The sequence below is a fragment of the Brachyistius frenatus genome, unplaced genomic scaffold, assembly GCF_029030835.1.
Source record: "Brachyistius frenatus isolate BFR_SWC_R1_liver_20210118 unplaced genomic scaffold, ASM2903083v1 Contig_6, whole genome shotgun sequence".
In the NCBI taxonomy this organism is placed as follows: domain Eukaryota; kingdom Metazoa; phylum Chordata; class Actinopteri; family Embiotocidae; genus Brachyistius; species Brachyistius frenatus.
Window position 1 is genome coordinate 9,209,185 of NW_027210605.1, and position 26,347 is coordinate 9,235,531.

The 26,347-nt window shown below is 41.7% G+C and overlaps 1 protein-coding gene across 1 annotated transcript in view; it reads left to right on the plus strand.

Annotated features, from left to right (window-relative positions):
• Nucleotides 1-221: 221 nt before the first annotated feature.
• The window catches only part of LOC138615448 (forkhead box protein J3-like), a 59,047-nt gene continuing 32,921 nt past the window's right edge, over nt 222-26,347 (plus strand). Inside the window, exons 1-3 of the mRNA XM_069689115.1 lie at nt 222-539; nt 9,092-9,215; nt 9,488-9,957. Of these exons, the coding sequence (XP_069545216.1) occupies nt 9,604-9,957 (354 nt within the window). The 5' untranslated portion in view covers nt 222-539; nt 9,092-9,215; nt 9,488-9,603. The remainder of the gene's footprint in view (nt 540-9,091; nt 9,216-9,487; nt 9,958-26,347) is intronic.

Below are 26,347 nucleotides of genomic sequence, written 5' to 3' on the forward strand. Positions count from 1 at the left end.
AAAAAAAAAAAGAATAAACATCACATCATATGCTTTTGATTGTTTATTTTTTGCTAGTCTAAACATATGATAGGCATTTCTTTTTGTAATCAGTATGGTAGGCACGTTCGAGTAGAGTCTCATTAATATTGAAATCGGGAACTAGTTAAATGGATGTGATTTCATTTTCCCCATTGTGGTGCATGAATTTATCTTCAACGTGCTCCGGCTGGCGTTGGAAGTAGTTCCGGTGGTTTAGCAGCCGAGCGCAGCACAGAGGAGACCCGGGATCTTCGTGTTGCTGAGCGCAAATGCGAATAGCGGGTCGAGTCCTTCCGTCATGACTGTCGAATGACCACAGACAGCAGCGGTCAGTTTGACGCCTGCAGGGCACCGTGCACGCAGCACGAGCGTGACAGCCCCGAGGCACCACGGTAGCTTTTGTCTTCGAAGGGGATTTTTCAAGTGCAGAATCGGCGTCTGGAGCTTCTGAACCAGTGAGAGTAAAAAAAAAAAAAAAAAAAAAAAAATTGATCCTGCTCATTTTCACCTACGACGCGGTGAGTAGTCTGTGCACAATAATTTTTGAATGTTAAGTCATGGAGGTTTGTGAGAAACACTGAATTACCGCGGAAATAAGTGTTGTTAAAAGCCATCGGTTTTTGACTTGATGGCAGGCAAGTTCGCTGCCTGTCACTATATATGCAATGCCTGCAGACTGTTTCGCATTTGTCTTAAAAGCGTGTCAACTTCTGTAAGTTTACATGTGTGCCTGCGTGGTGCCGTTAACACCGCGGGGCGGTCAGGTAACACGCTGTCACGAAAGTAGGGCTGAATATAACAATTGACCAAGTAGTAGAAATGTGCAGAGGACAGTGCCGGTCACAACTGAAAACACTTTAGAAGTGATGACAGTGGAAGCTTGGAAGTCTACAGGAGACTGGGCTCCACGGCGATGTGTCCCATGCCTTATTATTTCATTGTTAAGGGAAACCTATATGTTTTTTTACAAGTATTAAATCAAGCTGCACATCTTAGAAGACAGCAGTTAGGTGGATTTCTGTAAGACTGAAGGTAAAACAAGTAACGGCAGTAAAAAATAGTCAGGTCTCACTAATTGGGTTGAGGGGATTCGTAAGACTTGACCAACTTTGTTTTACAACATAACATTCTCTATATTAATCCCCAGGTGTCATTAAACGCCATGCAATGTGTTGAGAAATGAATGAATTATTTATTCCTGGTGATGTTAAATTTTTTACTGGAGTGTTGTGTATGTCTTGTGTACTTGTGCAGTGTGTTTGCGTGCATACAATCTATACCTGTATACATCATGTCGCATGTCAAAGTTATCAGAGGCTCCCGGTGTCTAGTGTAGGACATTTTTTATAAAGGACATATAAAATATTAAAGCTTACAATATACCAAGTCAGATATGCATCATATATACTGCTTTTAAAAGACATCAGCCTGTGCTTCATATTAAATGCCAAAAGCACTATATTACATTTTTTTCCTGAACTAATTCAGGAGAGTTGTTTTAACATTTTAACTGTTGAGCTGATGCACAGAAAATATTGTAACTTGCTAAAACTGCTCTATAGAGTGCTGTCTTTTTTTTGTTTTTTATCACGGTGCGTGCAGGTTCCTTTTATTTCCAGTTTTCCATCAACCTGAGTTTCTTGATGGTACAGTTATGCTCCTCCGCTATAGATTTATTTTCTATAGGCTGCCTCAAATGGGCCGGTGTCGTATCTTTCCATGAAAAGCCACCATAACCTTACCATGGAAGGTGACCACCTTGTACTGTAAGGAGTCGATATCTTTCATCATGCTGCAGTGTGGACAGCCAGCTAGTACTACACAACTTCATCTCACCAAAAATACACAGACAAGGAGAAGTGTGTGTTTGTGTTTGTGTTTGTGTGCGGCAGACTGAGAAAGCGTTCGAGAGAGAACACCCTGCTCCTGATTTGGATGCGTCTCTAATTCCTATCAAGATGAGAGCTGTCTGAACAGATTTCTCTCATCATTATTTGTACTGAGATTTACTTGTGCTTGTAAATGGTGTTGATTGAGGGTAATTTGGCTTTTTAATTGCTGAACAGCTGCCACACTCACTGCTGATTGCCATTGTAGACTTTCTCAGTAGATCACTCATAGACCCCTAAATGCCTCATTAAAACGTTATGCGGAATCTCATGAAACGTGAAGAGAAGGAGCCCTCATAATGTTTTACTGATTTGTGTTTTATCATCGTAAAGGTCGTTGTAATTATCGTCAATGTCAGCAAATGCAGCGCTAAGAAGCGAGAGTAGTAATGACTTTTTGAAAGTTGAATTAAGGGCTATTTGTGGATGCACTACATGCATCTCACTTTATTTGATAAAGATGAACTCCATATGCCAGTTTTTGAATCAGTCATGGCTGTCAAAATTTTATGTTGTCTCTGCATATTCATTATGACTTGTAATATATTCTTTTTGTGTTACTTCTCAAGTAATGATGGGCAGCCAGTCTTTCTTCTTACCATCCGCCAAGAATGATTTGCCACCCAATTAAAACACGATGGAGTTAAGACACTCAACTTCTCACAATTTGGGACAAAAATTATTTTGTGTTAGTAGAGTAAGCATCCACTTGATTTTTTTATATTTAGAAAAATTTAAGTACATATAGAATCGAAACTAAATCCCTTCATCCTGGTGCTTGTATGGTATGTTCACACTGAGCTTGTTTTATTGAAAATCCCAGCATGATTAACGCTAGCACGTATTGTTCAGGAGTCTTTTTTTTTGCAGCTCATAAGTAAAATCCAATCTCTTTGACATGCTGTACAGAGAATGTTTTGTCTGTCTCAGCTGCAGCATTGATGCCTGTGAACAGACAAACTGTGGGCTCATCTTTTCATCCTGCTGCTGTTCAAGAGAATCTGTGTTTAACCTTGGAAAGATCTGTTTACTTAATGGAAAAACTTAATAAATAACAATATGCTGTGAGCAAACACAGACGCCCACGCTTTTCTTTTGGACGGATAGATGCCTGGGCGCCGTCTTCTGGTCTTTGTCGTGAACACTTCTGCTAGAGGGGCTGTTGCCGAGCTACCTTGCTCGAAGACAGCGTGGCAGCAGCTATTATAAGAAGGAGGTCTCCTTTGCTTCAGCTAGAAGCACTTTAATCTGCCTCTGTAATTATCAGGCCACCACAACGTTACGAAGTCATCCGGTCATTTTAATTACTTGAGGTCATATCAATAATCAGCTGTTCAAATAATCACTTAGACAAAGTCATTATCGAAATGACCTGCTATTAGAAGTAATTACCAAACCCCTGTAAGTGAGTGGATGTGAGCAGATTTGTGCCTTGAAATCAGATATTGATTTACCTATAATGTACCATAGCAGGCTCCTCTGTCATCAGGTCAGGTTGGCGATAAATCTGACAACACATTAGAGCTGACTTTCTCTCTTTTCAAGTACCTTTAAATTCCCTGAGTGCTCCCAGTCACTGTAATTTTTGTCATGTCCCCAGGAAAGTACACGTAATTTGAATTCAAATGCAGCAAATCCTTTTATCTTGTCAAAACCTCTTTGATTCTGTTAGGAAAGCACCGCTCTGATTTGAAAAGGAAAGATGCAAAAGATAAAACAGGGGATGATCACTTTTAAAGGGCTGTCATTTGGACTGAACTCAACAGCTGTGCTGCCAGCGACGAGAGTTCAGTGCAAAGCTTCCATTGTAAAAAGCTGATGTAAAGCTCGTGTCTTGCACAAGCCGAGTGTTGTACTCCACTGGTTATGTTTTAATGAGTAACAATTGTCGGCCAATTTGCATGTAAAACAATGTAATTATAAACAAGCATCAAAAAGCTGTAATACTTCTAAAAAATGCAAATTACTCTCCATTATAAAGCGCAACAAAACCTAAGCCATGCCTCCGAGCCAGAGCCTCGCGGATGCTCGCTTCCATTATTAATGCTATTCACAAGCCAAACTTTTTAGGTTGGTGCAGTTGGGCTCTTTAATCTATTTTTGCTGTAAATTAATGAATTTTTAAAGAGGACTAGTCCTCGCTGAATAGGGCTGGATGTGGGAATGCAGTTGGAGTCGTGGTGACGCAGTGCTATAGCCCCCTTTACTGTGCAAAGCATGAGTTCACAAACAGCATCCCATCTCTCTCCTGGGACCTTTCGTTGGGGGAGTTTGCCGAAATGCTGCACTCCTATGTTTTATTTATGACAAAATATGCCTTTTTAACTTCGCCGTTGTCAGAATCTCGAATTCTGATAGCTTTTTCCTCGTCGGTAGTAGTAAGTCTTCTGGGTCGCTAACTCCCCCTACTTTGGCAGATGTTTTCAGGTGTTATGTTCTGTGTGGGCTTATCGAGTTAAATATTTTATTCTAGGCCTTGAGGGATTCAGTGGAACCTACTGATTTTTCTTGCCTCCTTTCTTTCAATCAGATTTTCTTTCAGACTTGAGAGAAATGTTGTGAATCAGTGCATTGTGTGTCAGCTGAGATATCCACTGGATTAACTTTTGTTGACTTGGGCCAGCCAGCAGTATTCATGAACTGCTGATGAAGGTGTTGTTTTGCCATGGGTAAATTATCATCCTCCGTTTTTTTTTCGAACTTTTCCTTTCAACCATCAGTTGGCCTGACTGCTCCCTTTAAAGACTAAGGCCATGAAATGTATGACACTTTGAAACAGTCCTCTTCAGGTTTCCTTTAAAAGAAATAAGTCGACAGTATCAAATAATAATTGCTTAACCCGGCTCCACTGAGGGATGAGCAAACAGTCACCATGTGGGCAACCGATTTGCCTTGATATCTTGGAATTGAACCTTTTCAGAGGTATGTTTTCTGGTGCTGAAGCAGAAAGTAATTAAGACATTCAATACTGCTTTTTAGACCTTTTCCTCCTTGCCTTGAATGGCCCACACTTGCAGACATGACAGCGCTCAGTATGCCCACAGACTTTCTTTTGACACATTAGCCTTCCTCTTGCCAAGGCAGTCCTTCCCAGAAACCCCCTCTGCTCTGCACGCTCCGGGTGGGTATTTTGTCATTACTTCATTTTCCTCTGAAAATATTTTGATGCCTCTTTCCTTTGGCTCGCTCCCCCCTCCTCCTCTCACCCATCCCCCGTCACTCCATTCAAAGTTCTCTATTAAAATGCAGAACTGTAAAGCCTCTCTCAGTCTAAAAGCCTGCTAGCAGCGGGGGACTGTTAGCTGTTAGTGATGCATACAGCTGAGTGAGTGCATCACAGCTACAAAGTCTAATGGGTGAATACATTCAATCACACACGTACCCTCAACTCTTTTAAAGGGACAATGTTCCCAGTCATGCAAGCTCCATCCACAGTGCAGAGTGAGGTATTTACATTTTTTTGGGAGGAAAAGATTTCTTGTACAAAAACGTCCAAATCTCTCTCTCTCTCTCTCTCTCTCTCTCTCTCTCTCTCTCTCTCTCTCTCTCTCTCTCTCTCTTTCTCTCTCTCTCTCTCTTTATAATGCTTGCAATCTTTTCTATAAGTGCCACCTAATATCTGGCAACTGACAACATGCCAAAGTTTACATTTCTATGGGAAAATCTATGATTACCATGTGTTTTTCTTTCTACCTTAATTTGAACCTCTTCTGATACCCACTAATGTTAGCCAAACATTTATCTCTAAAACTGTAAACCCATTCATACTGAAGCCGATCAAACTGTTTAATCAAACCCTGCTTCTACGTATGATCAGCAGCCAGAATATCCCCCTCTCACCACGTTTTATTTCCCATTCAACTTGAGCTCTTTGAAATGTACCTCACCTGTAAAGCTTTCCTGAACAGTGATACACAGTTTAATTTGAGGTATTTGCAGGCATTAAGTTGATTGCATTACCCAATCATTACATTAGAATCAGTCCTCCCCTGTAATGCAACAGAGATCCTCTCTCTAGGACAGTTTTCTGAACCACCACAAAGTTGACTGTTTTCTGCATATTTATTTCTAAACTTGCAAATAATCATGCAATCATGCATTTATGAATACAAACCAATACATTTTTTTATTGATAGGTTGAACATGGACTTTACAATTTTCTGATTAGGTTCCTTTTGAAACGTTACCATTCAGTTTTATTACTCCCATAATTTTTTTATTGTCATAAAAGAATTGTTTTTGAAAGTGACACTTAAATGTGTCCAAAAAAGGAATGTATTTTTGGAGAACAGACAATACTGAATTTTTTTTATGGCTGATGCCGATATTGATAAGTTTCGATATCGATATATCAACCGAAATATAGTTATCAAACACTTGTAATAAAAAATTCAATGAAAAACTTGACAAAAATGACATTAGTGCACTGAAACAGGGAACTTTAATGAGAATTTGTTAATTAAAAAAAAAAAAAAAAGAAGATGAATAGAAACATTTCAAATTCACCCCAAGCATCTTTTTTGCATAATGTTCAGAATTCTTTTTTATATCGGACAACATGTATGCTGATGCCGATATATCTATCATAGGCCAATGCCAACCAGTAAAATTGAATGGAGCTGCAGTATTTTTTAGGAACTCCATGGTGTATATACAATCCCATAACATTTTCTACAAACTAGACTAACTACTCAATCATTCAATTATCTATTCATTATCTGGAACGTCTTTTGACTTCACCGTGGACAGGCCACTGTTACATCACAGGGCCAACACAGTAAGAAAGACAGCCATCCACACTCACCTTCACATCTACGGCCAATTAAGAATCAGCAATTAACCTAATTATTCTATTATATTGTACGAGTGAAATGACGGACACATGCTGAGTTGCTGTATCTGTTATTTTTTTTATTAAGATAGAACGAATTGTTAGTTTTCTGTCTCACTGCACATTATATTGTACTTATTGCTCTTTCACTACACTCAAACAACCATGAACAGTTACTTGAATGAATAAACCACCTTCATAGTGGTGTCTATGCTTTCTATACAATACAATGTATTTCATATGTAAAACTGATAGCCCCGAGATAAGCGCTGTAAAAGCTGTCTTCTCTGCAGTGATCATATCTCTGCCCTGATACCACGCAGACTTCTGAGGCCAACGTGAAACCCAGCAGATATCAGAAACAAAAGGCAGAGTGCTGAGGTTAGCTCAGTCACTGTGGGACCAGTTGACTGAGTCGACTAGGTAATTGGTTGTGTCTACCCGCCCAGCAGGGACCTTATCCCCAGAAGCCAAGTCATGCCCCTCCTCGTCTCTCTCTGCTCTCTTCTATTACTCATCATCCCAAATCCTCACCAGGCTAGCGGTGCGAAGCTCCACCGTGCCGTCATGCAGCCAGCCCACGCTTCCAAACTTCTCAACAACAACAGCCACGGCAGCACAGCAGGTCGGGGCTTGTGGCAGGCTGATTTGCAGCTTGAGCTTCCTTTTAATGAGTGGAAAATAAGTACTTGTTGTTCTATGTCTTGTGTGTCACCACCCCCATCCCCACCTACCCACCACCAGTACAACTAGCAATGCTACCTTCCCTCCAGCAAAAAAAAAAAAGAAGAGAAAGAAGGTGCACTAATTAAGATGGCTTCCTGGGATTTTGGAGGAGGGGGTTGGCTGTGGCTTCTCCCACAGTGGCAGGGCCTTGAGGAGGAGATGGGGGTGGTGTTGTGCAAGAGGCCTCATTGGGCATATGTGTTCTCTCGGTTCCCCTTTCCTTCCCCTAGTCCTGCTGCCTGGCTTGTTTGGCCTGACGAATCTGCTGCTAAACATGTGTTTGTTTTTTTTGTTTTTTTTCTCTACTTGCAATTAAGCAAGGTTTTTCGCAGGAGCCCGGTATTTCCCTTCTTCTTTTTCATCCCGGTATGTTGGGTTCTCCAGGGGGATTGGTGGAAAGAGAGACAGAGGGGTTTGTGTTTGTCTTCGTAGGCAGGCTCATTGAAGTTCTCCCACCTTCATTTTATACAGTGAGAATGAATGGAGAATGCGTGGGCCCGTAGGCTCTTTGTTGTTCAAGGACATAGGAAGGTTACTGCATGGGACAGTGATAAAGGTATAGATGTAGATTTCTATATAATTAGAGGGTTGAATGCGTCCAACCATTGTTAACAATTCACAGGCATTGGCCTACTTCGTATCCGTCTCTTCACCTGTATGTTCCGAATGTTTATCCTCCTAAAGCACTGAGCACCAAACAAGACAATTTTCTTTGTTGAATCAGTCTGAAAGCAACATCCTCACGCCTGCGATGAGTAACAGTTACATGACATTCTCAGTCCAGTAGTGACAAATCTACAAATGTTCTGTGACTGAATGAAGTACAGAACAATTAGTGAGTAATTTCTCTTGTGTGTACCAAATGATTGTCTTCCTTATGTCCTAAATCTTGTTAAAACTCCTGCTAATAGCTCCCACTACCAAAAAATATAGTTCCTATTCTGTCCCACACAGGACACGTTTTAAAGTTCAGTGTCGCTCTAAAAATAGCTACCAAAGCAAGACGTCGAGGGTTATCATGTTTTTTTCATTGTTTGTGTCTGTCTGACAAGGATCTGATACTCTGAGGGGGGGTGGGCATGGACTTGACTTGACAGGAGAGTGAGGCACGTCGAGAGTTAGAATGAGAACAAGGTGTGTGTGTGTGTGTGTGTGTGTGTGTGTGTGTGTGTGTGTGTGTGTGTGTGTGTGTGTGTGTGTGTGTGTGTGTGTGTGTGTGTGTGTGTGTGTGTGTGTCTGTGTGTGTGTGTCTGTCTGTGTGTTGGAGGGGTGGTGGGTTGATGGTGGCAGGGCAGACAGAGAGGGAAAGGGGACGAGCCTTTCAACTCCTCTAGAGGGTTGGAATTCCTCCCGAGCTGTTCCCCCCATTTGGCAGGCACTTGTGAAAACAATTCCCCAGCTTTTAGTCACTCCGCAGATCCAATTGCCATTTCCACTTTGGAGGGAATGAGAGTGCGAGGAAATCCAGATAGACAGAACACAGAGAGAGAAAGAGAGACGAGTTTTAATCGGGTTGGACAGATGCCGAGGCCAGTTGAACGGTTGTGCGATATTAATATCTTATGAAGGCTGTCTGGCAGAGCAAGCTCACCGTCTTGTGTGGTTTTGTGTTTGTACGTTGCAGCAGCGGCCATTGCAGCGGCTAAATGAAGAACTTGTGAACATGAACGGGGGAAGGACTCTACCTTTCACTTCGGTGACTTCCCCAGATGCTTTGGCCCAAAGAAAGATGGAAAGGAATGGGAAGAGTAAGACACTGAACTCCTACCTAGTCCCCCACACGTAATGTATAGTTTGATAAAAGGTTTTTTTTTTCATATCCATTGCTCACATTGCAGATCATATTCATGTGCAGTATTAAAGTAATAGACATGCCAACATATTTAGTTTTCCATTATACAAGGTTACATTGTATGTGGAAAATAATGTGCGAGTTAACATCCATGTGTCTCTGCCAAGTGTCTCTGCTCCAGATAACGGAGATGAATAGGCATAGTAAACAAACCTCCTGCTTTTCTAGGCTTGAACCAAGACTGCTGCACAGAACCCATTCAGTGAGCCAACAGGAGACCCTCCATACGCCACGTCGCAGAGCCTCTTACCTTCCCCTTTCGACCCCCTGAACCGACAAACACCATGACCTCTGAGCTGGAGAGTAGCCTCACTTCAATGGACTGGCTTCCCCAGCTCAGCATGAGGGCAGCCATCCAGAAGGCGGACGGGGGCCACCACCACGGCCACCACCTCCATGCGCACCATCACGGGCACGGGCACGGGCCCGGCAAGAAGATCGTACACCTGGACCCAGGAACAACGCTGGACCAAGAGGAAGCCGCGCAGCACCGAGACGGTAAACCTCCCTACAGCTACGCCAGCCTCATCACCTTCGCCATCAACGGCTCACCACGCAAGCGGATGACGCTCAGTGAGATCTACCAGTGGATCTGTGACAACTTCCCCTACTACCGAGAGGCGGGCAGCGGCTGGAAGGTAAGACAAGACAGAAAACATAAACTATGTTATTTAGGTTTTTACTCTCTACAGTTGAGCTGTGATAGTTGGCTCCAATATGAGTCTGGTTCCAGGACGGTGAAATACCTGTATTATAAAACATCATGGGATGCAATTTTTTAAGAGAGAGAAAATTACAAAACATCGTCAACGGCTGCAAATTATATAACCCGTTTCAAATGAACATTAAGTTGACTGGAGTCAAACAGGGTTGGAATTGTACTTGTCTAATCAGGTGGGGTTTTTGTTTTGCTGCCACAGGTCTGAGTTTTAATATGCGTGGGGATCTGAATGTATCTGAACACAATCCGGCTCTGATTATGTGTTTTGTTATCGTCGCTACTATAAAAAATATTTTAGGAAATCAGTAGCAGGGATATGTTAAAAATATATTCAGATACTTCTTGGGAATTTGATTCAGAGATGAAATAAGTTAGAAAAACATTATCATCTGCCTTTCTATTATACAGTTGGCTACAGAATAATGTATTGATCTTGCAGGTGGTAAAAATTGGACTTTCATGTATTTCTGTAAAGTGATCTTTTACGGTTTTTAACGGGTCTTTTTTGGGTCTGTTTCGAATCAGGTCCAACATGCCACTTGGTACACTCGTATATATCATAGGCCCACATGATTATTTATGTTAAAACACAATCTTGATCCATACCTCAATGCAATCTCATTTCTAAATGACAATGATTCTGTTGGATTTTCAACGTCATCAAAACAAGCGCTCCTACTTTCTCACTTAACAACTTGAGCAGCTGAAACCAGAAAATATATCCAGTGAGGGTGAGTAAGACGCTGACGAAAGAAAAGTCACAGAAAAATACTTGTGTTTAATAAGAGAACACAAGACAGTGAAGTTGATTGTTTTTATGTTCAGTGTCAGATTCATGAAGCTGCTGCACTTGCAGTCAAACTAAGAATGTTCCCCTTTTGGTGTCCAGAGTAGATGTCAGTCTTAAATCAGGCACCGCTATATCTTTGTTGCATTTCCTTTTTTTATCAGGTAAATGAGTGCAACAAACATTTATATTGAAAAAAAAAAAAAATTGTGAGAGGGAATCTTGATTTCAACTCTAAACAAGAAAATCGTGATTTCATCAAGAATCGTATAGCCCTAATGTATAATATCAATTAAACATCTCAGTTCCTAGTTAATTATTTTTTAACTTATAAACCTTTAAAACTAAACCGAGACTCTATAAAGGATGTGAAAAAAAGTCCGATTCAACTAGCAGATTTGATACGTGATGCAAATTCGACCCCATCCTCTGGAGCTCGTATTGCGAGTGCTCTGAATACAAAAACTTGATCCCATGGTTGCCTCGAAGAGCGCAGAAACCTTCAACTGAACCAAAAATGATTGACAGGTGCATTTTGTCTCATTCAGATGACATTATTAAATCCTTATGCAAATGTAGCTATGCAAATCCCGGCTAATATGAGCAGAAAGGTGGCTGTGTTATTGGAGACAAATGAATAGATCCCTGCGGTTTTGTCTTGGGGATTCTCTGCCTTATTAGTGAAGAAGGGGATGGATATAGTCCTTCCACTGACACACTCAAAACCCTGTCTGCAAACTATCAACCAATTCATCTCTCTGAGAGTAGGAACATTTTTCCTCTTCTCTCATTATTTCTCTCTCCTTCACTTTCTATCTTCATCTCCCCAGCTCTTGCACTCCACCGAACCCCCTCTTCTTCTCCCTCACTCTCTTAGTCACTCACTCCTCTTTCCTCTCTTCTTCTTTCCCTTTCACGAGCCTGTTTGTTCCCCGTCTATAATCTTCAACGCACCGTTCCCTGAACGGAGCTGCATGCCAGAAACGGAGACAAAAAGGTTATGATACTAGCCAGGTTGTGTTGGCAGAGATTCTTACCTGCATGTAGGATTCAATCAATTAGTTTTCTGTTTGGAGAGGGAGAGGATAAGGGTGACTGAGACCATTCAGGCTTTCTCTTACTGCAGCTCATGACTGCATGCTCCTGCTGGTTGTGCTTGAGTGCCAGGATGTTTTAGTATCCCATAATTATACCGCTAGATTCATTGATTTGTGTGTGCGGCTGCATTTTAGTAGCATCATTAAGGCACTATGCTGATGGCATTGTGGTTTTCTTTTCGCACGTTCTGGCGTTTGTCCATGGTATCGATGCAGTTTGTTGAGAGAGACATAACCCAGAGTTGTGTTGCCCTCCATGTAGGCCAATGCACAATAGTTTTCTTTTGCAAGTATTACAGAATGTGACAAAAATATACAGTAGACTACACAGACTTTTAAAACAAGACTGAATGTTTTGAGCTCACTCAGTTTGTTTTTTCTTCCTCCGAGTTTGGTTATAATAAAGGAAATGTGTTGCGCAGATCTGTGGATTGACCTGCGCATGGACTGATATTTTACAAGCATGCAAAGCAACAAACTAAGACAGATCACACAAGTTTCATTTCTGTATTAGTCTGCAAGAAAAGCCTGTAAACTTTCTTTTCCTGGATGACCCAATTGAACACACTGAGGCCCGTTTCCTACCAGCCATGGCCATCGCTGAAAAGGTTACATAAGTCTGGTTCAATCCAGTTCAGGTGATCGTTGTCAGCTGTACACAGTGGGATGCAGACACGGAGATCGTCTTGCTGCCATGTTTGGCAGACATCGTCGGCTCGCACAGACACGCGTTGCGAGTACACACTCTAAGGATGCGTGTTTTCTAAATGTACCGACTCAAGGCGAACACTCGCTCTTTCAGAGAACGCCTCATACGTGGTCTGTCGTGTTTGCCGTCTCCTTCACCCTCCGCCGCACATGCGTGCGCACACACACAGACACACACAAGCTCGTACACCCACAGAGAGACTCCCACTCAGGTAGGCAGTGTACGTGTGCAGTCTACAGATTACACACGGGGAGCTCAGCAGGAGATGAGATGTGGGGTGTGTGTGCGTGTGTGTGCGTGTGTGTGTGTGTGTGTGTGTGTGTGTGTGTGTGTGTGTGTGTGTGTGTGTGTGTGTGTGTGTGTGTGTGTGTGTGTGGTGGGGGGGGGGGCTGTCAGAGAGCACAGGAGAGTTTTACTACCCAGCACACGCACTCCGTCTGCTCTGTATGATAATGTGAGAGTGCAGAAACGGTAGAGTTGAAGCCAGGACAACACACACCACATACACACACCATGACCAACTTTATCGCACACATGCATACGTCGTTTGACCGTCATAGGATTCCTGCGACGTGCTAAATCTGCACACAATCGCACACTTTTAAAATGCATTTAAAGCAAATCTAGTTAGCAGTTATAATCATGGAACTTCCCAAGGTCATGAGATTTTTGTGTCTTCGCTGGAAAAATGAATATGTAGAGCTCTTTTCATCTGAGAGGTAATGATGAGAAGCTTCCTCCGGAGCTGTGGAGGAGGTTCAGAATCCGAAGCACAAAAAAAAAATAATCTTGAAATTAAATAGCACATGCATACATAAGTGATTTGTTTATGGAGCTGGTCGAAGCTTCTAAATTCAGCTTGTGTAACTCGCATGCATTGCATTTCCGTTTTTTTGTTGTTGTTGTTGTTGCTTTTTTTTATGGAGCAGAGGAATAAACTGGAGTGGAATGCTAACAGCGTTGCATCAGGCTGCGTCATTCCCGGTTTATTTTGTGTCACTGGAACGGCATTATCTCCCCTATGTTATCTCTACCAGCCTCTCCCTCTCTCTTCATGCGTCCTACACTGTGCACAGCTCTACTTTCCCATGCTCTCTCCAGCCCCCTCACATCCCCTTTGCACCCACGTGTCCCTCCTCTCCTGAGCCCACCTTTACCACAGTTCATAATGAGTACGCAGCAGGAAACCACAGCCACATGGGGGTTCCTTCGCTTGCTGTCTATCTTTTATTTGTCAGCATAAGTGAGTCATCTATCTAATGAAATGTTGTTCTTTTTATTCCATGTGCAATCATGTTTTTTTTTTTTTATTTTTTTTATTGGATAGTTTTGCAGTAAGGATTAGACAGGAAGTGTGCGGAAAGATAGCAGAGCAATGACCCACAGCAATCGGGGGGGAAACCGGGGACTCTGCTGCTGAGGGCATCTTTGCTCGTGTGGTATGCACTCGAACCACTTGGCCATCAGCTCGCCCCATGCAGTCAGGATTTTAAACTCTAAAAAAACTGACCTTCAACACATGCCCTACAGTATTCTCTGTTTAGTGTTTTATGTTCTATCTTAATTAGCTCTCATTTTATGCATCAGAGTGTTTTTATAGTGTCTATTTGTTTTGCTTTTGGCTGTTTCTCTGCTGATTTTATGTCTTGGTGAAATAATGTTACTTACTTTTTCCTTTTCAGTTTATTTCCATCAAGTTTTTAAATGAGTAGGCGGTTTACTAAATAATCTCGATATCAAGTAATACTTAAATCTATTCATGCTGAATATGAGGAGGAAAATGTTGGCTATTCAAAGCTCATCATGCCGTTATTTTATTATTGAAATGTGAAGGTCTTCTCATTATTCACCACTTGTTAAATGCAGTCTAGACGTGTACCTTCACCAAATGGCTTGTTTCAGTCGGTGCTGACTAACCTGCTCTCCCGCGACCCCTGTGGCCTCAGGCTAGCTTCTATGCAGCCAGGCTAATTGCCTGCGAATTAGCAAGGCCTAATGTGACGTTGTAAAGGGCAGCGCTGCCGCGATGGCCTTTGGCCTTTGGCTGAACACCACATGTCACAGACAATCACCTGATATAAATCAGCACTAGGCCATTATTCTGGCTCCCTGACTTTCCTATACGCTCTATGGGAGTTCTGCGACCGGGCACGGAGGAGGTCAATGCTCAGTGTCAAGTGTACTTATCTATGTGGAGGGAGTCTGTTGTCATTGGCTGCTGAGAGTCGTTATGTGACTGTAGCTGCACTGAAGCCCCTGAGTTTGTGTCTCATGAAGCATAGTCCAGATTTCACCACTGGACTGTGCTTGTTGTGATTCTGCTTTGAAGCAGTCTGTGTGTCTTTACATTCACAGCATGTAGTGTTGTGTGTGTGTGTGTGTGTGTACAAGATGATGCTTTTATGTGTGTAGAGGGTTTGATGTGTGTGTGAGTGTGTGTGTACACGCGCGCGCTTTTGTCTGTATTTTACAGAGTAATTTTAACAGAATCTGATGGTGGTGACTGGGAAAATGCCACAGCCGTCTGTTTGTTTTATTGAGTCTCACTTCTGACTGTGTTTATCCCCTCGTTACTAAGTAACACATAGAGCTGTTACATGTACCTTAGCATTCCCAGTTTACATGTCATGTTAGACCAGTCTGCTGTCCAGATGTTGGTGTGGGTGTGTGTGTGTGTGTGTGGGTGGATGTCTAGGTCAAAACCTCCCTCTTCAGATTGTGTTAAAGATGTTGGTATTCAATACATCATCGTAATTTATATTAAAGCTCAACTCTGAAATTAAATTTGAAATACTTTGCTATCAAAGCTGAAAGACAAAATCTAAATTTCATGTTTACACAGTCAACTTTACTCGTAATCAAAAAACCTTCAACTTTGCTACACGGATTTATAAGAAGTTGTCATGAATTTTTCTTTTTGTGCCATAATATTATCCTTGTACCATACCAAATTATCCTTTAACTGTATTGCAGCTTTTAAAACCAGGAAAAAAACTGTTATGCCATATAACGATATTAGAATGTCCAAAATCTGAGACGATATCTAGTCTCAAATCATGATACGATAAAAAAAAATCTATATAAATCGCCCAGCCCTAGTCTCTTCAGCTGTCTGGGTGGCCGGTCTCAGACAATCTCGCAGGTGAAACCACCAGATGTGGCATTCCTGGGCTGGCGTGGTTACACGTGGTCTACGGTTGTGAGGCCGGTTGGATGTACAGCAAAATTCTCTGAAATGAAATTGGAAACAACTTGTGTTAGTAAAATTAACATTCAGTTCATGGGACAGCTCTGGTAGACTTAACTGCAGTCAGTCTTTAAAGACTTGTCACGTCTGTGGCTTTGTGTAGCATGATAAAACTGCACATTTTAGACTGGTATTTTGAAAAAAAATAAGCCTTTTGTGTGCATAAAATAATTCTTCGAGCTTTTATTTCACCTCATGGAATTAGAGAACAAAAACAAAAGTGTTGTGTATATAATTTTTAGTGTACAAAATATAAAACCTGTCTTTTTCACATTAATGTTTAATGTAAATTTGTTTCCATCAATTGAAAAACAAATTAAGATAATCAGCATGTGCCATTTTAGGCTCTTTCCATACTCGCCCAATATGCCCTGCTTGCATGTCTATACATGCACACACTGAGGCAGCTATTAATTATGCTTGTATGTGAAACACTGCTAGAGCTTTTAATTACATACTAATCACCTAATACCAGTCTCAGTATTCAATTCTTAATTAAAAGTGAGGAATTTCTCTTGCTATCTCCTGGAGCATTTGGCGCACATCCAGCACTGTTTCCCTCTCTAACCAGTCAGGCCTGTAGCACTCTCCATATGGCTAATAATAGGCTCAAGGACGGTTTCTCTAGCACTCTGGAATGCAACAATTATACCACAGAATGAGCTTATTCACTAGTTATGGGTTTTGCATCCTGCCTGACATGAGCCTGTCTTTTGTCAGACCTAAAATAACACGAGTATGTCAAACAACAATGGAGGAAAAAGTTGATGCTTATCTGGTTTAAGTTAAAGCTGCCCTGCTCAAGTTTGTGATGATTTGTGCCAGTAAAAGTTGTGAGTTATTTTCTTAGACGAAAAGGTTATTAAAAATGGTCAATGGTGTCATCATTTGATTATTGGTTAAATATTTTGACTAGTCAAAACATCAGCAGATTTAGTCAGTTATGAACAGTGGATTTAAGCCAAACTGTGAGAGTTGACTTATAAATGAATGAGTTCACACTGCGCTGATTTGGCATATTACCACCAGATAAATCTCTCTGTATTTCTCAGTCTACAAAGTTTTTAAATCTGGTGTCTGGTGAGACATCATCGAGCCGGATGAATGCATACTGGGCATTCCCAATGGGAAGAGCATGCGTACGTACCAGAGACTTGCACTGGCCAGCTAATTCCCAGTTAAGCCCAATGCTAACTTGAATGCTAATTAAAAATAATTCAATTATTCAGCTGTTCTAGACTTTTCAAATTTTGGCAGGCCAATCACTGTAAAAATTTGATAGTGAAATTAGTTGTTTTTTTTTTTTTTTGGGGGGGGGGGTGTGATGCTCAAAGCAATTAATTTAACTGCAAGAGTAGCAACAGAGTAGACTATGTGAAGCCGATGATGTAAGCAGGTTATGACGGGGGTTTTGTAATTACTCTCACTGTCAGAAGGCCGAGGCAAAAGTTTGACACTGCAGGTTTAATGTTTCAAAAGTCAAAATTCAAAATGGAGAGACAGTGGAAGCGTTGATATAATGTAAAAACTAACTTTGACACAGATTAAAAAAACTGGCATTCAATGATAAAACCTGTCTTGTCAGTTGTCAGCGATTTAGTTTGTTTTCGCTCTGAACACTTCGTGCAAACAAACATGTACATCTTTTTTGAAACCACCTCAATATTTAATCTATTTCTATCGCAAAGTTGTATTGTGAAACAAAATTTTAATCTGAAGAAAAGTCTACTACATCTCTTCTGTTTGGGTTGCCAAACAAATAAATTGTGCATCACAGCAAACATCTGCTTAGGAGTGTAACAAAAGACAAAAGTCAGGTTACTTTGCTGGATCTCCAAACTCTGAATTTATTTGCTCTCAGGAACTCCTGTCCAGCTACTGAGAATTTAATCGCTATTCTATGACTTTAAGGTCATCTGTCATCGGTAATATTGACATTTTAATCATAAAGGCTTAGAGTTGACAGGAAGAAGGCCATTTTAACTTTACCTTTACACAGTCCTGGACTGTGTCAGAGCAGACATGTACAGTTTTTGAAAAGGCTCGTGATAAAATGAAGAGAAAGAAATGTGTTTTTTTTTTACTAATTTAGATAAATGATGTGGATTTTGTTTATACCTACAGGCAATCCATTGCAGTTTTAGTGGCCCTAAACAGCTCAACACTGCTCATCTAATTAATATGTTTATATTCAGTCCAGAATGGCCTTCATTTCCTCGGGTAAGAATGAGAATAGAAAAAGGCGTCTGTCAAACATTATTGGGATACACAGTACGACCAGTGTACTCCTTCCTCCTTCCCTGCTCACTCGCCTCCTCTCTCCGGAAAGCCACTGACAGAAGCTGTCACTTCGCCACAGCCCTCTGCTTAACACAACCAGCAACAGGACGTGTGCCACCATGACCTAATTTGGTCTGTGTTATTTTTAAAACTCTATAGTAAAAATTACAGCTGAAAGGTTTTGTCTCTCTAAATTAGTTGTCAGAAATCCTGCTGATGTGACACACAGGAGGTTCCACAAAAAAGTTAAACTAGTCACATCTTTTGTTGCAGCGCAATGCAATGTCATACATGCAAGTGCACGTTCCTGCTAGATAACTTTGTAAGGTGGAGTTTTTCTAGTTTACCTCTTTGATGGAATATAAAATAATTGCCACTATGATAACTTACCACAGTTGTAAAATTCTGTCTGACATTATTGTGCATTGTTTTGAATGTATCACATACTGAAGGACATCGGTGAAATTCAACTCCGAACCAGAGATAGTTAGAAGTGATAATGGTACATGTAATAAATGTAGTTTATTTGCTGTGTTGGAGGTGAGTCTCAATGCTCACAGACTTGAGCAGCAGGTAGAAGAGTGTTTTCCAGGAGGTTACAGCAGGTAGAGGGGTAAAATGGATATAAACCTACTTACAGGCGATCCTAATGAAACAGATCTTTACCCTGATTAAAATGATGAATTTCTGTTTTTGAATATTGTTGGAAACAATTGGGATGAGTTAAGTACAACATATTTCAAAAGTTCTAGTCAATTTTAAAAATGTTACTTCCTTAATTACGTATTATACCTTTAAAGCAGACCAAAAGAAAACAGAATATGCAGTCACCGTTTGACAAGTGAGGTTGAGACCAAGATGCACTTCCTCCTTCAACGTAAACCAGTCAATGAAATATTGAACATTTACTTTAACAAGTTCTAGTCTGTAATTTCAGGTTTTAAAGAGCTTAATGACCTCTCCTTGGTAAATATACTCCCAGGAAGAGGAGAGGGGGGGCAAATATTGCCTCCCAGTATATTTGATTTTCGGGTCACTGTTTGGGTCATGTCTGTATTGTTCGGTTCATTTGAAATAGCCTATAAGGCATGAGCAGAAAAAACTAATTAACAATTAGGAAAAACAAAAAACTTGGGTATAGTATTTACGAAAGTGCGACTCTTCCTTCTCGCAGCATTTAAACAGCCTTTCCATGCAAAATCCACAACTCAAGCATTGTGGTTTTTAGAGCAAAAGATATGCAGCCCTATGCAGTCGTGGAGGATGTGGGATGTCGGCGTATGATAAAGCACCTGAGCCGTGCTGTAATATCCCCTTCTACACTTCAGCAGCACAGTAATTCCTGAACTTTATGAACAGACACGACAAGGAACTGTCAAAGAATTGTCCAACACAGCCTACATAGCTCTTACTACAGACAGATGGACCTCCAGGGCTGCTGAAAGTTCTCTCCCTGTGACTACACACTGCATCACTTCAGGAGATAAAAATATCCAGACACCCCCCTTTATGAGAGACACCCAAGGGAGCATTGTTCTCATCTCTTGCCTAATAGTGATGATCTTTATGTTTTTAATGTGGCCATTTCTATTCAAAAATACAAAACAACAACTTTGTTTTGTTAATGCACAGTTGATTACAAAAGTTATTATTTTAATTACGATTTGACAAAGAAAAAATTTTATGTTCTTAGCCAGAATTTTGTTCAGGCAAACAGTTAACAATTTTTGCCAGTTAAATCAAAAGTATGTTGGCAAATTGGCAATGTCCTCTCCCCATACGTTAACAAAAAATGTACAGAACTAAAGTGTCCAGATATTTAGACAAACTACTTTGATGCTTAGTTTTTTTAAAACTTTGCCAATAAAGCCCTTGAAATTTAAAGTGCAACAAGGGCTTGCAAGTAGACACCCTTCTGCGTTAAATTGTCAAAAGTCAAAAAGGTTTGCCAAAGCTGGTTCAGGGCGCATCACTCAACTCGAGCAGGTCCTGCTGGTTGGAGTGATGCACTACATTTGAGTATATTATTATTGTTTTGGAGCTACTTGTAAGCTCCCCAGAGAGAGCAGCAACCCCACCTCCACACACACACACACACACACACACACACACACACACACACACACACACACACACACACACACACACACACACACACACACACACACACACACACACACACACACACACACACACACACACACACACACACACGCGCCCATTCTCTCCTTTTTCCATCACACACAGGTTCTGGTACACTCATGTTCTAAACATGTAGGCATGTAGACACGCACATTCACACAGATGAACAAGCGTGTGCATAGCTGCTCACATTCATGTGCCCAGGTGCACACAAACCTGCCTACATACACACTTGTATGCACGAACAAAACACTGAAATACACACACACACACACACACACACACACACACACACACACACACACACACACACACACACACACACACACACACACACACACACACACACACTTCTCATCTTATGGATGAGTTGTGTGAAGTACTTCAGCGAGGGAGTGCAGAGGGTGGGGGAAGGGTCCATCAAATGAAATGAATATGTATCCGATTGGGTTTGAAGTAGTGACTTGTATTCAACCTTGCATACTCACGGAGTGTCTGTCACTCGTCACCATCAGGATATAATAAGGCGTCTCAATGATGCTCAGAACCCAGGAGACTTTCACTTCTAAGACACCTGTCCGTATGTGCGTGTACCCTACACTCCCTCTTCCAGCCAACTCCGGCTCTTTATTTCTTTGTGCCTTTTGCATCCTCCCTCTTCCCAGCTCCTTCTCCACTGCCTTACCTTCAAACCTTGCCACATTTTACCCTCTCTTTATGCACTGTATGGGTTCAGCTGAAAGTTAATAAAATCTCCTCCGTCTCTCTTCTCTCCAAATATCCCCTCCTGTTGTTACTTCCTTCCTTTTCTCCCTTTCTTACTGTTTCTATATCTCTTGTGCTGTCTTTAGGTGCGCACGGTACATTCATCCTGAAGGGCATGGAAGAGGCTCTCCTGAATACTGCTTTGTGGGTGTGCATTTGTGTATGCACGTCAGACTCCATAAGCCCCCCATAGGTTACTCTGACCAGCAAACCTTTTGCCCTTTGACCCGAGTCTCCCTAAACACCGCTGAACAGAGGTTTCTTTGGGACTTACACAACATACACACCGGCATGAAGGCTTAATTTCCTGCCTTGCTTTGTAGAGACTTCAAGGCTTTCCGTTACAGCTTGCCAAGGCACATTGGTGAATTTATCTTTAAACAAAAATGTAAAGCTGTACAGTTTACCTCAAAAGCCACAATGGCCCTGCATGTTGGATTTTACACATCTTTTAAATGTCGTCTTAAACTTTTTGTTGGTCGTTATCATTTTTCCTGTTCAAACAAGAGTGGACATTCCTTCCCAAAATAATCAACTCGGGCTTTAATGTTTTAGTGCTGGAGTGGCCCAGCGACAAGTCACCTTAGACCAGGGTTCTCCAACCATTTTTCCTCTAAGACCTACTCACGTACAGTAACATTTATTAACATAGCTGAGCTCCACCCAAACCAGCTGACTAAGCTTCTTTTATGTGAACAGGAACAAATTGATTCTCTTCATACACATTTTGTATCACAACAGCTTAAATTCAACAGCATGTGCATTTCTTTATGATTTCCATGGTGGGTTATTTTCTGTATCTACAATTACACAGATGTTTCCTAAACGCCTACTGCAGTGCACGCAACTTGTGTGTGTGGTGTAACTGGTATGAGACGTGTTTTAATATAAGATTTAACCAGGAAAATCCTATGTTTCCCGTTCAGTTGGGACACTCTGCCCCTCCTGAAAGAAACACAAGTCTAAGTCAAAACCTATGGCCTGGACCATGTATGAAACTGGAGGGCTTTTATTTTGAAAAAAATGTGCCATACAGCGGAACTGCGGTGTAACTTTGATCTCTCACTGAGTGACAATCACTCGCTTTATAGCTCTGGCCACGCTGTAGCGGTCCAGCCCAAAATATTGTATTCATATTATTTACCTAATTTATGAGCTCCCGTTTCTTTCAAGCTCAGTGTGAGAGTTTCTGTGCTCGGATCTTAACCTCTGCTGCACTGACATGGTCAGAGCAGACACGGGTGAAGCAAAGCGAGGGGACATTGTCCACTTGTTAATCAATCGTGTTGATACCATCGTTCTCTTGGACAGGTTTCAAAATAAATACCTGCCAAGTGAGTCTTAAGTGTAGAAAGCACTGCATATTGTTCGAACCTTCCGCAATCTACTGAGAACCAGATCGCGATCTTTGGGTTGGAGACCTTAGATTGTCAATCCAGAAAATGCATGGTAATGTTACAACATTTTGCAACCCCACATCAGCTATGCCGTGTGTTTCCAGTGCACCTGACCTTACAGGCCAAGTGACAATTTCAGTGTAATGAGGGTTGTTTTCTTAAAGTCTGACAAGTTTTGTTTCCACGCTTGTGAAGCATCACTTTTCCAGACTGTTAAACTCAGTTCAGGGGAAATGCCATCTCATGTTGCCACTTTGTATTTAACTCAGCTGCCATGACCCAAATCTTCCAAACCTACCCACTTATGTAACTTCACTCTTCTCCATGTGACCCGTTTCATTGGTGTATCTGCACACACACACACACACACACACACACACACACACACACACACACACACACACACACACACACACACACACACACACACACACACACACACACACACACACACATACAGAGCATGCTTCCTGCCGATGGGCTGAATGCCCCTCTGGCTGCTTTAACCTGCGCTTTAACGTGTCTGCTCACACACACACGAAGATAACCTATTAATCAAATCTGTCAATTTCATAATCCTCTCTTCGATCATTTATCTCTTTCTCAGTCTGATACACACACACACACACACACACACACACACACACACACACACACACACACACACACACACACACACACACACACACACACACACACACACACACACACACACACACACACACACACACACACACACACACACACACACAGAGTCTTACACTCCTCTCCCTCTGTCTTGCCTCCCCACCCGAAAGCATTTTTCCAAAACCTGACTTTTTGTCACACTTCACATTATATCACATTGCATTTAGTCAAAAAGTCATCCATGCTTATGAAGCTTGCCTTATATAACTAACCTCGTCAAATCCAGGATGCTGCATCCTACGTTAAGCAGCAGCAGCAGCAGCATCCACCGCCACCACATACACACATAAGCAGCATATATTGTACATACCACACATTTAAAGCCTTGCACTCTTTGTCAAAGAAATTACTTACTCATACTGTGTGTGTGTGTGTGTGTGTGTGTGTGTGTGTGTGTGTGTGTGTGTGTGTGTGTGTGTGTGTGTGTGTGTGTGTCCAAATTCAGGATGTTATTTAATTTGATTTTTATGAAATAAATGATGTTTAAGTGGGATTGTAGAGTTTTATATTATAATATGCCAACAATAAGTTTGGTTTCCTGCAGTAAAAAAAGTGGATGTTTATGTTTTGTTTTCAGTTTTCCTCAGGCAACAGTTATGGGACTCAACCCGTACTCTCATTCAGTGTCCGTCCTACATTTCACACAAACACACGTAGACACTGTCACACACGACGGCTGTGACGGTGTGATCCATTAGCTACTGGGCAGGCATGGCACGGCCCCAGCCCGGCCCCAAAAAGCTCATTAATCAGGCCGGGGCGAGGAGTGGTTGGAAGGACGACACAGCAGTGAATCTCATCGTCTCACTTCACAGCACTGCTAATCAGCACATTTATTGACGATGACTATTCCCATTCGGTGAGAGATTACTGTTTCTCTAACTGTCGGAGAGAAGGCGATATGCACACAAAAGTATGCTTACGCTAATGCTTTCCGGGTGAAAGGACGGTCTTCCTCTCCACGCAGTGGTACAGACAAAGACACACTCACACCCCCACACCATCCTTGCAGCTAACTGTGCGCAGAAATTGTTCTCATTTCTTTTCTTTCATTCTTTCCTTACTTCCAGCTTCCCGTCAGTGACAAGGAGAAGAAGCTGTTTTATTTTTCTTCGACCTTTGTGGATATGTGTGGGTGACCAGGAGCGTCAATGTATGTCGTGTATGGACTTCACGCTATAAGGGCTAAACATTATAAATGAAATGGTCATAACAGTTAGTTAAGTTTCTATACTGTCAATGAAAAATACAGTAAATTAAACTGCACAGGTAAAACTGTAATTGTTTGGGACTATATAGTAGCTTGCTGTGTATAGGGTGTGTGATATTGACAAAAGCAAATTCACTATTAGAAGAGCATTATTTTGCCGTTTCTGCACACACCATATGTTTTATAATCTTTTAAAAGAAAAAAAGCCTTGAAATCAAAATGTGTTGATGTAATCTTGATAATATTTTTAGCAGTTTAAGAGAGTTTTATTTGCTTGGAGACACCAGAGACAAAGACAACACAAATATGACCTATATGGTACAACATCCACAGTCCCAGATGATATTTTGACTTTCATCAAGATTAGATTTGTTGCCATCCCAGCAGCGTGTCTTTATGGACAGTAGTACTGCTCTGCTAGTTGGTCCATCACATTGGTACAGACTAAAATATCTCAACAACTATTGGATGGATTGCTGAAAATGTTTGCACAGACATTTCCCCATATGTAATTTTCAAGTACACAACGGTGATGAAATTAAGATAATAATAATAAATATACATGACATGAAGACAACAGGACAAGCAATTAATTCAGCAATGCAATGCAAGTTTGCAGCACACTTTACATGCTCATCTCTACAAATATCCTACATATGCAGCATTCACCTAATACAGTTTTGTTTTTGGTGTAACATTGTATATCCTTGTGGTATTCCCATTGTGTTACATTGATCAGAAGGGACACAGCCACGAGGAAACAAGCTGATTCAAGGTCCAAACCAACCGAGAAACAGTACGTTAAACTACCGATTTACTGTAGCGGGACAATTTATGACTTCACACAACGGGCATGAAACAATTTAGGCCAATAAAATATTTGTAATGTTGGCACATGTAACTTTTCATCACACCACCCAGGCCCCACAGAGGACACGTATGCCTAAAGGTGAAAAGTGCCAGAGTGTGCAGAGTCTGAAATACAAGAGGGTTGTGCAGACATTACAAGTAGTGCACAGGTGTGCAAAAACTGCTTGGGTAATAAGAAATAGTGTGAAAATGAACAAGCATTAGATTAGCAGAGTTACTGTAGAGGTGCCGGCTGCTGAAGTGACAGTAATGATCCACCGCCACCACCCACAGGAAAGTTTTTTTGGAACAGATGGTTGCTGTTGTGTAGCGAGCTGGTGGCGGTCCTCCTCGCCTTTTTCATCACCCGACTGCCACATGTTTCCTTGATGGACGGCCACAAGCAGCCAGTGACCCGCTAAGTTTGAGCAGTCGGAAACTGCTGGAGCATTTTTCCAGGAGGAGCGGGGCGAGGCAAAGGTGGAACAGGCTGTTATGGTATGCTAGAGACAGAGAGAAGGTGTTTTTTGTTGGGGAAACAAAGCCGGTGTTGCGCAGTACAAACCCGGGAGAAGGAGAAGAGAAATACCTCCCATCCCTCTGTCTTCTCCCCTCCTCCTCCCCAGTGGTATTAATTAGCAGCAGCAGATGAGTGGAGAATGGGAGCCTGAAGGGAGAACGGGTTCATGTCAGGTTAGTGTACACTGTTGTTGGCCCCCTCTCCTTCGCTCTTTTCCTTTTCCTCCTCTCACATGCACGCAACACACACACACAAACACTAGGTGTTACAAACTATAGGAACATCGGCTTCCTCTCATTATAGCTAAAACTGAATGTGTTATATGCTTAACATTTTTCGTTTTTTTTAAGTCTGTGTAGGACTCGCCCCCTTCACATATTCAAAAAAATGCATTCAACCCCAGAGCACCTCAGACTAGGACACCCCACACCTGCTGACATCATCACCCACCTCACGGCCGTGTCAAATCATTGCCCCAGCGTCCCTCTGGCGTGCCCCGTACTGCATCCACACTCGGTGTATTTCAGCCTCCTTTTCCAGGTTTTCAGTTCAAGGTGTGTCTGACAGAACAGATATGATTCAGTTTTAATCAATACAGCCGTCTGCTATCTTCACTC